Below are 12,919 nucleotides of genomic sequence, written 5' to 3'. Positions count from 1 at the left end.
TTCAGCTTGGGTCATGATCGCACAGTTCGCTGGTTCGAGCCCCGCATTGGGGCTCTGCGCTGACATCGCAGAGCCTGGAGCCTGCAGCCTGCTTCGGATTCCGGATCTCCCTCCCTCTCTCTGCCCCTCCCCCACTCGCGCTCAATCTTAAATAAAACATTAACAAAATTGAAAACAAAAACAAAAAAAGAAGAAGAGGGAGCGGGCCGACAGGAGGTAACTGTGAGGTGGGAACCCATCACAGGAAGCACGTGACTCGTGAGTGCCGCGGGAAGGGGAGGTCTGAATTCACAGAGGCAGAACCACAGGCCCTGAGCACCTCGGCCTCTCTCACGTCTCCAGGCTCCAGACCCCAGGCCGCCCTACTTTCCTGGAACATTCCTCCGTTTAGCAGAGGACAGGTAACGTCACGCTTCTCCTTCCCTCCTCGGAGCCCGGGTCGGAGGGTCCAGGCCTGACTTGTAGTCCCCTCCCCTCTCTGGCCTGATTCCCCTGGACTGAGGGGAAGGCCTACCCCGGCGCCCTCCCGGGTCCCCAGAGTTCCTTCTGGGCCGATGTTCCCTGCGGGGGAAGCTCCCCTTGCGGTCTCTGAGTTCAAGAGTTTACGGACCCTGCTTCTGTGCCCGTTTCCTATTATTGTCCTCCTCTTTCCTGCTCTGTCATCGCTTGGCCGATTTAGAAGCAGGGGGCTGCCTTTTTGACCACGTGGGTATGGCTCTAGCCAAGGGCACTGTGCTCGGAGCTGATGCATGGAGAAAGGGATGGTCCCCTTCCTCCGGGGATTGCATCTGGGGTTCATGATGAATCTCTTTTGTAACTTCTTACTGTAGGTCTTATACATATTTTGCTAGTTTACTCCTCTTTTTCTGCTACTATAAATGATGTGGTTTTTTAATTCTACTTTTGTACGTTACTGATACACATAAAAGCAACTTATTTTTGGACATTGACCTGATAGCTAGTTGCCTTGCTAAAATCCCTTATTATTTTTTTAATGTTTATTTATTTATTTTTGAGAGAGAGAGAATAGGGGAGGAGCAGAGAGAATGGGAAAGAGAGAGAATCCCAAGTAAGCTCAGTGCCGTCAGAACAGAGCCCAACTCTGGGCTTGAACCTACGGACTGTGAGATCATGACCTGAGCCGAAATCAAGAGTCGGGCACTTAACCAACTGAGCCACCCAGAGACCCCAATCCCTTCTTATTTTGAATCACTTTTCTGATCATTCTTTTGGATTTACTACCCAGGCTACCATATCATATGAAAATACTGACAGTTTTGTTCTTTTTTTTTTTTCATCTTTAGGACTTTAATTTCTTTTTCTGGCCTTACTGCTCTGTCCAGGACCTCTGGTGCTGCTAAATACCAACAGAGACAGTAGGCATCCTCGTTTGGTTCCTGCTTTTAAAGGAAATGTTCCTGGGGCACCTGGGGGCTCAGTTAAGCATCCAACCCTTGATCTCGGCTCAGGTCATGATCTCACGGTTCATGAGTTTGAGCCCCACATCAGGCTCCTCACTGATAGCGTAAAGCCTGCTTGGGATCCTGTCTGTCCCTCTCTTTGCCCCTCTCCTGCTCTCTCTTGCTCTCTGTCTCAAAATAAACTTTAAAAAAATATAAAGGAAATACTCCTAAGATTTACTTATTAAAAATAATATATACATAGGCTTTTTGTAAGTTCTCTTTATGAGGTTAAGAAAATTTCCTTCTAATCTGCTAAGGTCTTTTTCATGAAAGTGTACTGAATCTCATCATTTTTTCCCCCCTGGATCTGTTGAGATGATCATGTGTTTTTCTTCTTAAATCCGTTAGTGTAAATTTTTAGTTTGAGCTCCTTTATTATTATTTTATTTTATTTTAGAGAGCATGTGAGAGGGGGAGAGGAGCAAAGGGAGAGAGAGAGAGAGAGAGAGAGAGAGAGAGAGAGAGAGAGAGAATCTTAAGCAGGCTCCACATTGAGCCCCCTGACGCAGGGCTCAATCCCACAACCCTGGGATCATGACCTGAGCCAAAATCAAGGGTCAGACACTTGACCAACTGAGCCACTCAGGCACCCTGAGTGTTTAGTTTGAGCTCCTTTAAAAGCAGAGCCTGGAACAAAGACTTGGGTTCAGGTAGGTTATTAGAGAGGTGATTCCAGAAAGGAGGGCAGGGTGACTGAGAAAGGAAGGAAGAAAAGCCAATTACAGGAGCTTGACTGATGTCACGGCTGTAGGCCACGGGAGCTTGACTGTTGGGACCTCTGATAAGCCTGCTAGATGCTTCCCAGAATTGCCCAAGGAAAAGGAAGACACTGGAGCTCTTCATATCCACCAGCTCCTATCCTTCACTGCTTGAGGGCTGCATCTTAGGGAAGTTCTCTCCCACTTCTGGGAAACATTGAGCAGGCGTATCCTAACGCTATCCCTAATAAACATTTTTGTTGTAGAAGTTCTCTTTCTCTACTATGAACAGAAATGTCCCATTTTTCTTGTGGGTAGTGTTTGCCACGTATATTTTTCCCCATTCTCTGACTTTGCAACCATTCCATACTCTTAACGCCTAAGGTGTGACTCATAAACAACAGAGAAGTGGGGTTTGTGTTTTCATGTTCTAAAAATCTAATCTGAGATGAGAATTTAGGAATAACTGAGTCCATGGCTTCCATTAAACCCTGCTGAATAAGAGTGGAGTTTTAAAACCTGCCTTTTCAACAAGCTGGCAAGAACCCTAACCCGGAAGTTTCTCTTCTGAGGTAGTGCGTTTGAGCTATTTTTAAAAATCGGCTTTTTTGTTTTTGTTTTTGTGTTTTTGTTTTGTTTTGTTTTAGAGTAGCTTTATCTTCACAGCAAAACAAAACCGCCCCCACACGTGCACAGTCTGCCCTGTTGTCAACCTCCCCCACCGGACTGGTACATCTGTTACATTCAGTGAACCTGCATGGACGTGTCATTGTGCATTCATGGGTTTACATTTTTTTAAATGTTTATCTTTGAGAGAGAGAGACAGACAGACAGATTGCAAGCGAGCGGCAGAGAGAGAGGAAAACACAGAATCTGAAGCAGGCTCCAGGCTCCCAGCTGTCAGCACAGTTCGAGTGGGGCTCGAACTCACGAACTGCGAGATCATGACCTGAGCTGAAGTCAGACACTTACAGACTGAGCCACCCAGGCGCCCCATCATGGGTTTAGACAAACGTATCATGGCACGTGTCCGTATCATAGTTCACACAGAGTAGTTCCAATGCTCTAAAAATCCTCTGTTGTCTGCCTCTTCACCCGTCCCTCCTCCCCTACCCCTGGCAACCACTGATCTTTCCTCAGTTTTCCTCTTGCTCTATCACCGCGTACTTCTGTGAGCTGGGCACATTATTAATCCACCCAAGCCCCTGCTTTCTCAAATGCATCATCAGAATGGTTCCTTATTTGTATGGATCTGGTATGATAATTAAATAAAACAACGTATTAACACCTCAGCTCAGTCCCTAGCAGGGAATACAGGTCAACGAAATGTCAGTTTCCCTCTTCTTCTCCCTTCTCTTAGTAATCAGACGTCAAGTTTTGCTGAGAGAAAACCAGAGGGAAGTACCCCTGTGACAGGGTGTATCACCAGAAATCTAAGCAGGGGAGGGCAGAAGTGGTTATTGTCTTCCGAACCCTCTTTCCAACTTGGAAAGTCCCTCCCTTTCTGCTTCGTGTTATCAGGGTTGCTGTGCCTGCCTTATCCATTTTCTCAGTCCAACACCTCTGACCTACATCTGACAGATGCACAGGCACCCTCTGCCTGTAAGCTGTCCAGAAGCTAAAATGACTCAGAACTGAGCTGTGTGTGCAGGACAACATGTCTGCAGGACATCAGAGGGAATCATGACCCAGGTCATGGCTGTGTGCTAGTCACATCAAATCTCGTTTCCAAGGGCATGGCCCTGAATCACATTCAAAGTTTGCAGATTTGTCGAGATAACAGGTCCATGAACTATTCCTCTTCCCGGCCCTTGTGTTGTGCCTGATTTATGAATACAAGGCTTTGTCCTTGCATTCAGTCCAGACACCAGCCAGGAATAGATTAACACAGGGCAAGGACTTGAAAAAAACATTTTTTTTAAGATTTTATTTTTATTTTTTGATTTTTTTTAATGTTTATTTATTTTTGACACAGAGAGAGAGACAGAACATGAGCGGGGGGAGGGGCAGAGAGCGAGGGAGACACAGAATCCGAAGCAGGCTCCAGGCTCCGAGCTGTCAGCCTGACGCGGGGCTCGAACTCATGACCCTGAGATCAAGAGTCACATGCTCTTCCGACTGAGACCACCAAATTCTTCTGACACCACCACATAGCAAGGATTAAAAAAAAAAAAAATCGATCTGACAGTTTATTCAACTATCATTAAATGTTTCATCTTTATTGTGATTATTATAAATTTGGACTTTGGAATACCATCTTTTTAAAAATTTATACTTGCCCCTCTTTTTCCATGTTTTTCTCCTTTAATTCTTTTGATTAAAGGTTGTTTTCATGCCGTTTTAAGCTTCTCTAGTGGTTTCGAACTTAAATACCCTATCTCTGTTGGTTTTTCTTACAACTTTACCCTGCTTCTATAACTTAAAGTATATCCTCCCTCCTAAACAACACAGAGTTTAGAAAGCTTGAACCATAATCCTCTTTTAAATATTATTGCCCGGTATTTTACTTTTGAACATTTTAAGACTTCTCAAATACTATAAATATTGTTACTGCAGACAGTGGTTGTCTGGAGTTACATATTCATTTACACTTTTGTTTTCCCATGCTTCCTTCTTGCATAGAAAACGGTCCTGCAATCATTTTTCCTTCTTCTGGACGCACATCTTTAAAAGTTCCTCTAGTGGAGTATCTTGGGGGTAAACTCTTTCAGGCTTTGTTTATCGTGTCTTTATCTCACCTTGGTTCTTGAAAGACCGTTTTGCTGGGAACACAGGAGAAGTCACTGGATTAAGACCCAGTCAAGACAGAAGCCTTCCAAAGCCCTGTGGAGAGATGAGTTCACTTCCCAAACTAACGCTCCAACCTCCCCTCCCCTCCAATCCTCTTGAATCTTCTGGAGCATCTTAACTCTTCCAGCTTCATTGTCCCCTTCATTGGAGAACTCAGAGACCCTAAAGAATAAGCCAGGGAGTATTTGGTGGTGGAACAGTGTTTCGAGACGGAACACCGGAATTTCTTCTCTCATCTACATCATGGTCGGTTTCCTTTTGTCCATGGGCAACTTCTTGGCATCAGGAAGCTTTGGTCTTCCTTCTTTGTTTGAAAGCATCCATCATGGCCTTCTAGGGTCTGATCATCAGGCCCCCGAAACCACTTTATTCTCTCTCCCAGAAGACCTCCAGGCCTCATGCAAGTAGAGCACCCTCCCTCCCACCCCACCCTCCCATTCTGTCCGGAAAGTTCTGTGAGGCAGAACAGGGCTCAAAATAACTCCCTGTGCAAGGACCCGTAGCCAGCCCTGGACTCCAATGGGCAGGATTGAAGGGCCTGAAAAGCTTTTTCATTTTTGCCACACAGAATCATCGTGAGCCTTCAACCCAACTCACTTCCTGCCAGAGTCCACCCCACAGCCAGCATGTGACCTGGGACAATTCTGGGTCACTTTCCCTCCACTGCTGAGTGGAGTTCCTTTCTACCAGCTTCTTCACTTGCCAGGGCATAAGCACAGACGGCCGCTGGCTCTTGGGTGCGTACTGTTAGGATCAGAAAGGGAAGGGCTCGTTTCCACCAGTTCTGGTTCAGAGTCCCGGGAAAAACACCGCCCAGGCCTAACTCTGAGTGCCCATCTTTGGGGAGTAAGGGGCCCTGGTTGGCCTTGTTATGTGTTCAGCCCAGCTCCGTGGCCTCGGGGTCGGCAGAGCTGTCAGACCCCCATCCAATCTTGCCTGGGTTGTACACGAAGACAAACTATTTCTTCCATTCATTTACTCATCCGTCCATCCACCATCAACCGTTTGCCAGGCCTGTCTGCGGTAGAACAGCAGTATGTGACATTCAGCTTCAGCCCCCGTGGGTGGGAGGCCAGTGGGGAGGGAAAGAAAGTTGATGTGTAAGCTATCAGAGACAATACACGTCTAACACGGCCATGTTCGTGGGCCTGGTGTGACCCAGGCAAGGAGGGCCTGCCCAGGGCAAGAGAGAGAGCGAGCAAAGAGGAAGTGGTAGGTGGGAACAGGGGCTGACAGGCTTAGAGCAGAACCTATGGGCCCCAGGAGCTTCACCCCTGTGGGGATAGAGTCAGGCTGGCCCAGCAGCATGTGTGGTTGGGATTCACAGCCACAGACCCTTCCAGAAGCTGTCTGGAGCTCCCTGGGCATGAGCCACCCTCCTCCCCCAGCCTGGCATGGCAAAGAAGACCCCAGAAATGTCCTCTGGCATCCTGCTGTCTTGCATTCCCCTCCCAAGGGTCTCCTGGGGATGAAGTGTCTAAGCATCCTTCTCTTGCCCCTGCCCTGTGGGCTTTGGCATCACCACAGCTCCTTTCACTCATATAGACTTCGCACTCCCCTAGGTATGTGACGTTGGCCACGTCAGTTAATCACTCTCTGCCTCAGTTTCCCCATCGCTAAGATGGGGACAGTAATAGTACCTGCCTCGTGGAATTGGGGGATTGATTAGTTAATGTTTGTAGAGCCCTTATGATGGTGCTGATCAGCAGTCAGTAAACGCTCACTATTGGATTACTTTTGTTATTATTTTTGTCGTTATTGCTCTCATCATCATCATTCTTCTGACCCGGTGGAGACCACAGAGTCTCCGCACAGCAGCGCCCGCTGTCTGAGCCCCAGGGCCGCACCCTCAGCCTCCCCGAGGGTTCGGGGGAGTGTTTCCTGCAGCCGCACGGACCAGATCCCGGGCTGGGGTCACGGCTTGCTCTTTTCTGCATCTTCTCTCGGCATCACTCCGAAGCAGTGCTGTCCAGGGACGTGCCCAGGTCCAGGCTGACAAGCGGCACTTGCCCACCACACGTGGTGGTGACAGCCTTTGACCTCAGCAGCCAAAGAGAAAGGCACGACTTCACACTCGCAACCCAGGAATGGAGTTTGGCCTGAGCCCTGAAAACGCTGGGGCGCTCCTGATAAAGCAAGGAGACCTGCTCCTCTCCTGCCTCTCCTAGGCTCTGCTGGCCCCGGGGACTCCTGCTTCTGGAGATTCCCCCAGTAGGTGATAAGGCCTCCCTAGAAATGCACGGCAGTGCCTCAGGCCCTGAGCCCCCCATCCCCAGACCAAGGCTCCCTGCCTGGAAAGGCTGGGGGAGACACAATAAACCCGGCCCTGGAAATAGAGGCTGGGGTTTGGGCTACAGCCAGACTGACCCCCATTACCTCTGTGTCTGGGCTGCTGGGGACGGTTGTGGGAGCACTTCCCTCAAATTGTCCCTATCGGCTGAGTCAGGACAGGTCAAGGTTGCAAGTGGGTGGGTGTTGAGGTTTAAGTAGCTGTGCTGGGGGTCCTCTGGAGTGCCTCCAGTTCCTGCCCAGGTCTCCTTAAAGAAGTCTGGCTCCCTGCCCACTTTGCTGGGGAGACTGCGTGTCCTGGACCGGCCTGACTTTGAATACTGTCTTCGCAGAGGGGAACTGGACAACGTGCCCTTGGGATTTGGGGTTCCCAGGTCTGGGGCTTATAGGCATCACCGCCCTCTATGCACCCACAGTGCACCGAGCCCCATGCACACTCACGTCCCTCACAGACACGCGCAGCTGTCGCTCGCCCTGCCCCCTGCACAGCAGCATGGCAGGCGGCCAGGTTGTATGCCGGCTTATCGGCTACAACCCAGCTTCCTCTGCCTGTGTTCTCGAAGGCCTGGAGCTCTGAGAGCCAGCCTCCCAAGTGACTTCCCGAGAACCTCTCAGATAATGAGAGGAAATGTGGTCACCAGCACACAGAAGGCTAGAGTTCCGGGCTGCAGCTCCAGGCCGCCACTCCCTGACCTGGGCCCACCATCTCGCTCCAGGCAGCCCTCAGCTGTTCACCGTGAGCCTGTGGATGCCGCTCAAGATGTCCCCTTTCGGTTGCTGGGGCCTGCCCGCCGCCCTTCTCGCCCTGTTCTGCTGCCCAGGTGAGCTGGTGCCTGGGGTCCCTGACTTGGCGCACGCCAGCCCAGAGGGTGGGCCCCTGCCCCCCTGGCTTCAGGCGTGGGAGGGGGTCCTGGTCCTGAAGTCACTGAGGCTTTGAACACAGTGGCAGCCACCATGGGTACAGGATGCCGTGCCAGCCTGGCTTCTCCATGATCCTGGGGGCGAAGAAAGAAAAGCTAGCCTTTTGGACACAGCTTCGTGGCCTGTGGCAGGTCATGGAGGCCGGATGGTGGGCTGCACGGGGGCCTGAGGTGGAAGGGGTTGCTGGGGTTCAAGGAAAGGTGAGGGAATGCCCCAGCTGTTCCTCAGATGTGGCTTCGAGACAGCAGGGGGCAGCAGAGGACATTGCCTTTTGACTACGGCCTACAGAAGGGAAACCCACACATCTTCCGGGGGGGGGTCAGGGGACTTGAAGGAAAATGCTGCCATGTGCTGAGCACTCTGTTTTGGACAACCTGCCAGGTGCTTTTCAAGTACTATCTCGCTGAGCTTTCACCACAACCCTGCAGGAAGGGGATTACTAGCCCATTTGACAGATGAAGAAACAGGTTCAGAGAGAGAAAGCACCTTGCCCAGGGTCACACAGCTGGTACCTGGCAAACTCAGGATTTGAATCCAGCGCTGTCTACCTGCAAAGCTCCTTTCTTGTCATTTCATTATATGCCACCAGCTGAGGGCTCAGTGGGGACATGCTGCTGGCGCTGTGGGAGCACAGGGCAGGCCCAGTTGGTTGGGACCAAGGACCTTCTGGCCATCACTGAGTGGGAGGTGAGCACTGGGGACTCAATCTTTATGCATCAGATACTTCCCGAATGCCTGCCATACACAGGGCATTGTGCTAAGCACTAAGAGAAACCTGAAAAATCTGGGCCCTGCCTTCCAGAAGCTCCAGAACATCTAAGGGAGAGTCAGCATGAATATAAATCATTTGCAATTACCTTTCTAAACTCCTCTCCCCCTGCCTTCCTTCTTGCTGAGCTCCAGCCATCCCGATCTTGCCATTCCTCAAGCATACCAAGCATGCCCTTGACCTGGGGTCTTAGTGCTGGAAACTCCCCCTCCCCAGATAGCTGTAGAGCTCACCCCCACCCCCTCCAGGTCTTTGCTGGATGTCTTGGTGAGGCCTGTGCTATTAAAATGACGGCTCCACTCACCCCCTCTCTCCTTTCCTGGGCACTTGTCACCACCCGGCAGGCTGGCTATTTCACTTGCTGATTATCGTCTGTCTCCTTCACTATAATGTGAGCTCTGCAAGGGCAGGGTTTGTTCTGCTTTGGTCACTGCCGTGTCACCAGAGCCTAGAATGGCACCTGGCACAGAACAGCTTTTCAAAAAGCATTTGCAGAAGAAAAGAAAGGAGAAAGGGTTAAACCCATGGCCACAGGGGCCAAGAGGACACAGTCCACCTCCAGTTCTGAGAGGCCTTCATGGAGAAGGGGACATTTGGGCTGGGCTTTGAAGGTCAAATAGGATCCCTCCCCATGGTGATGGAAGATGTAAGAAGAATGGAGATGGAGAAGACTAATTTGAAGGTGATGGGCTGGAGGAAGAGTAACCAGCTGGGGCAGCAGGGAGACCTCTGTCTAGAGGTGAGGTAATAAATAAGGCCTGAACAAGGGGAGAGTAGCAGAGGGGCCGTCTCTGGACGTTCTTCCTGGGCACCTGTCCCTTGATCAGACAGCTCGTGGTGGGCAGTTCCATGGTGCAGGGCAGCAGAGACATTTGCTGCCCCGTATTTCTGGTCTTCCAGGGTCTGGTGAGACATTTGAGGTACACATGTATCCAGAGCAGCTGGTGGTGGAGTCCGGAGAGTCCACGTTGATCAACTGTAGTACCAGCTGTGCCCTGCCTGACACCAGTGGCCTGGAAACCACTCTAACCAAGACTCTGGTGGCCAGTGGAACTCAGTGGAAGCAGTACTTGGTCTCCAATGTCTCCCAGGACACAATCATCTACTGCTACTTCACCTGCTTCAGGAAGCAGAAGTTAAAGAGTCTCAACGTCAGCGTGTTCTGTGAGTGCCACACGGACCCTCCTTCCCGCGGGCTGAGCCTGTGTCGGCTGCGTGTCTGCTGAGCTACTCTGTTACTGCTCCCGGCCACTAGATATGGTTCCCACCTCCCTGGGCTCCTGGGGTGACAAGGAACAGGACCCCCCACCTTGGGCTCAGAATCTGCTCACACCCTTCACTGGCCTCCTTAAGCCTGCTGGCACCCCAGGTCTGGGGCTTGCTCAGAGGACAATCTAAGCAAGGTCTGCACAAATCTAAAAGTCATTTCCCAGGCAGGGCCCGCAATCTCCTCCCCGCTCGGTAGCAGTGGACACCCCCCACCCCATGACGAGTAGTGGGGCACCAAAAGAAAGGCCAGCGTGCTCTCCAGTCGCCCCTGCCCTTCACGAAGGGAAGGTTAAGGCACCCCCTGGGGCTTTTATATTCCTGGGGGCCCCTGGAAGATGTGTGACCATCTCACACACACACACACACACACACACACACCTGCATGTGGGCCATGGAGACCTGCCCATAGGCCAGGATTCCCTCCACATCTCGGCACCAAGAGTGTGGCTTGGGTCTTTCCCATGACCAACATCAGTGGATCAAGTGAATAGAAAGATGTCCTAAATCCAGCCTATTATCCTGGGGTGACTGGGGCAAGGTATTCTAGTTCACAAGAGAATCCAGGGTACCACTGAGGGCCCTGTTTAATAGATAAGGGATGGAGGCGGCTATGAATCTGATCCTGGAGAAGCAAGGCAGGTCTGACTCCAGTCCCTGCCTCTTAAGTGAGGATCCCACAACGCGCGGCCCTGATCTAACGAACACTCCCTTCTAAGTCCCAATATAATCATCCAGCTGTTTAATGTGGAAATCTGTGTTTGATTTCTGGAGGAGACCGATCCAAATTTTTTATTTCTAGTTGGCCGTACACTTTCTGGACCTCCTCTTTGTAGACACCTGACCACCTCCATTCTTGACCATTCCAGAAAATATCATGTTGGTAAAACTACCACCCAATATGGCCTTCACCCTGAAGTGTTTCCTTCTTCCTCTCTTTACACTCTAGGGCAGACCAGGCCCCAGCCCGCTTTCCCAAATCCAGCCAAGGACCTGATAACACTATGGTGCCAGGGGCTGGGCCTGGCTGGGTGGGGCCTGCTGGGACAGCACCCTCATTCTGACCAGAACCCCCTGCTCCTTCTTCCCCACAGACCCTCCAAAGGAAGTGCTGCTGAAGCTGAAGCCCACTCGGGTGGCTGTGGGGGGATCCTTCACCATCGAGTGCTGGGTGCCCAATGTGGCACCTCTTGAGACCCTCACTCTCACCCTGCTCCGTGGCAAGGAGGCCATGCACAACAAGACCTTTAGGACGATGGCACTTGCCCCCCAAGAGGCCACAGTCACACATAATGCCACAGCTCATAAGGAAGACGGCCGCCACAACTTCTCCTGCCGGGCAGACCTGGACCTGCGGTCTCTTGGTGGGGACATCATTCACGGTGTCTCAGAGCCCCAGACGCTCAAGGTCTATGGTGAGGGAGAGTCCCCAGAAGGAGGGGGTGGGAGGGAGCATTCATCTCCCGTTCCTTAGGGGAGGAAAAAACCTTCACCACGTTCTCTGCCAGCTCAGGGGCCAGGCGCCCAGGGACCCCACACTTAATCCCAGGGAGTTCCCTCTTGCTCTCTGTCTTCCCCGAAGCTCTCTCCACGTGCCCAGTTTGGACCCCAACTAGTTGCTTGACCATTAGTGACCAGTGTGACCTTGACCAAGTCAACCTCCTCTCTCTGGCCATGGCCCCTGTCTACATTTAGAGATTTGGCCCTAAGATCCCCTGGAGGTCTGCCATTCTGTGACCCTTGATGGCCAAGGTGTTCCCTGTCTTCAGAGTTTGGTAGAAGCTCACTCAGTTCTGGCCAGGGAAGGGCTTGGTCTGGACCATGCCACTGTCCAGGCCATGGTATCCAGCAACCATGTGCTGGGGGACATCTGCCCTCATAGTCTCACAGAGGGCTGGCTGGTAGCCTGGACCCTGGCCCACCTTTCCCCTAGGTATTACACCATTAGCCACTCACGTCTGCAACACGGGTGACTGCAAGATGGGGGAGGGCCGGGTGGGCGACAAGCACACCTCTGGGGCCCTAGCGCCTGGGACCGGAAGACTTCTAAGACCGCTGCCCCCTCCTGCCTCCCCAGAGCCCATGCCAGACAACCAGATGGTCGTCATCATCACAGTGGTGTCCGTGCTGCTGTTCCTGTTTGTGACATCTATCCTCCTGTGCTTTGTCTTCGGCCAGCATTGGCGCCAGAGGCAGATGGGCGCCTACAGGGTACAAGGTGCTTAAAGGGGCCTGAGTCGGGCCTACTGGGCACAGCCTACATGAGTGGCACGGTCACCAGCACGGCAGCCACTGGAAGTCAGCGTGGCTCCTCAGGGTTGTGGTCCAGCCCTGGCTGCAGGACTCTAAGGAGCAGCAGAGGACTTTGGGACCATTTCCTCTTCTAGTCTAAATATAAATACCTGGACTTAACCCTGGGCCTCAGTGTCTTCTCCTGGGATAGAACTCAGCAGCTGGGAAGGGTACCCACCAGGCCCAGACTTCTCTCTCCAAATGTCTCCTAAGTCTCCCTCCGCCCACTCATTCACAGGGGCCTTCTAGAGCGCCAGCCAGCCCAGACCCTGGGCTGCCCGCCTGCTGACCAGCCCGGGCACCAGACACCCATTCTCACGGGGCCCTGAGTGACTAACTTCTCCCGAGGGAGGGTGGGGCAGAGAGACGTTCTCTTCCTTCTTGGCCCTCTGGGACCTCAGGCCACTCCCACTGGGAGCGGGACAGGGCTC

The 12,919-nt window shown here is 51.9% G+C and overlaps 1 protein-coding gene across 2 annotated transcripts; it reads left to right on the top strand.

Annotated features, from left to right (window-relative positions):
• The first annotated feature begins 246 nt into the window (after positions 1-246).
• ICAM2 (intercellular adhesion molecule 2) lies at positions 247-12,608 on the top strand. Of its 2 annotated transcripts, XM_053211673.1 has the most exons (5): positions 247-401; positions 7,957-8,061; positions 9,831-10,094; positions 11,291-11,611; positions 12,274-12,608. In XM_053211673.1, the coding sequence occupies exons 2-5, from the start codon at positions 7,989-7,991 to the stop codon at positions 12,420-12,422; spliced, it is 807 nt and encodes a 268-aa protein (XP_053067648.1). In that variant the 5' UTR covers positions 247-401; positions 7,957-7,988; the 3' UTR covers positions 12,423-12,608. The 2 variants fall into 2 exon arrangements, with proteins under 2 accessions (XP_053067648.1, XP_014931906.1); XM_015076420.3 differs by lacking the exon at positions 247-401 and having other exon boundaries at positions 7,854-8,061.
• The last annotated feature ends 311 nt before the right edge of the window (positions 12,609-12,919 follow it).

The sequence above is a fragment of the Acinonyx jubatus genome, chromosome E1 (genome assembly GCF_027475565.1).
Source record: "Acinonyx jubatus isolate Ajub_Pintada_27869175 chromosome E1, VMU_Ajub_asm_v1.0, whole genome shotgun sequence".
Classification (NCBI taxonomy): Eukaryota; Metazoa; Chordata; class Mammalia; order Carnivora; family Felidae; genus Acinonyx; species Acinonyx jubatus.
This window is presented reverse-complemented; position numbering and strand designations above follow the sequence as displayed.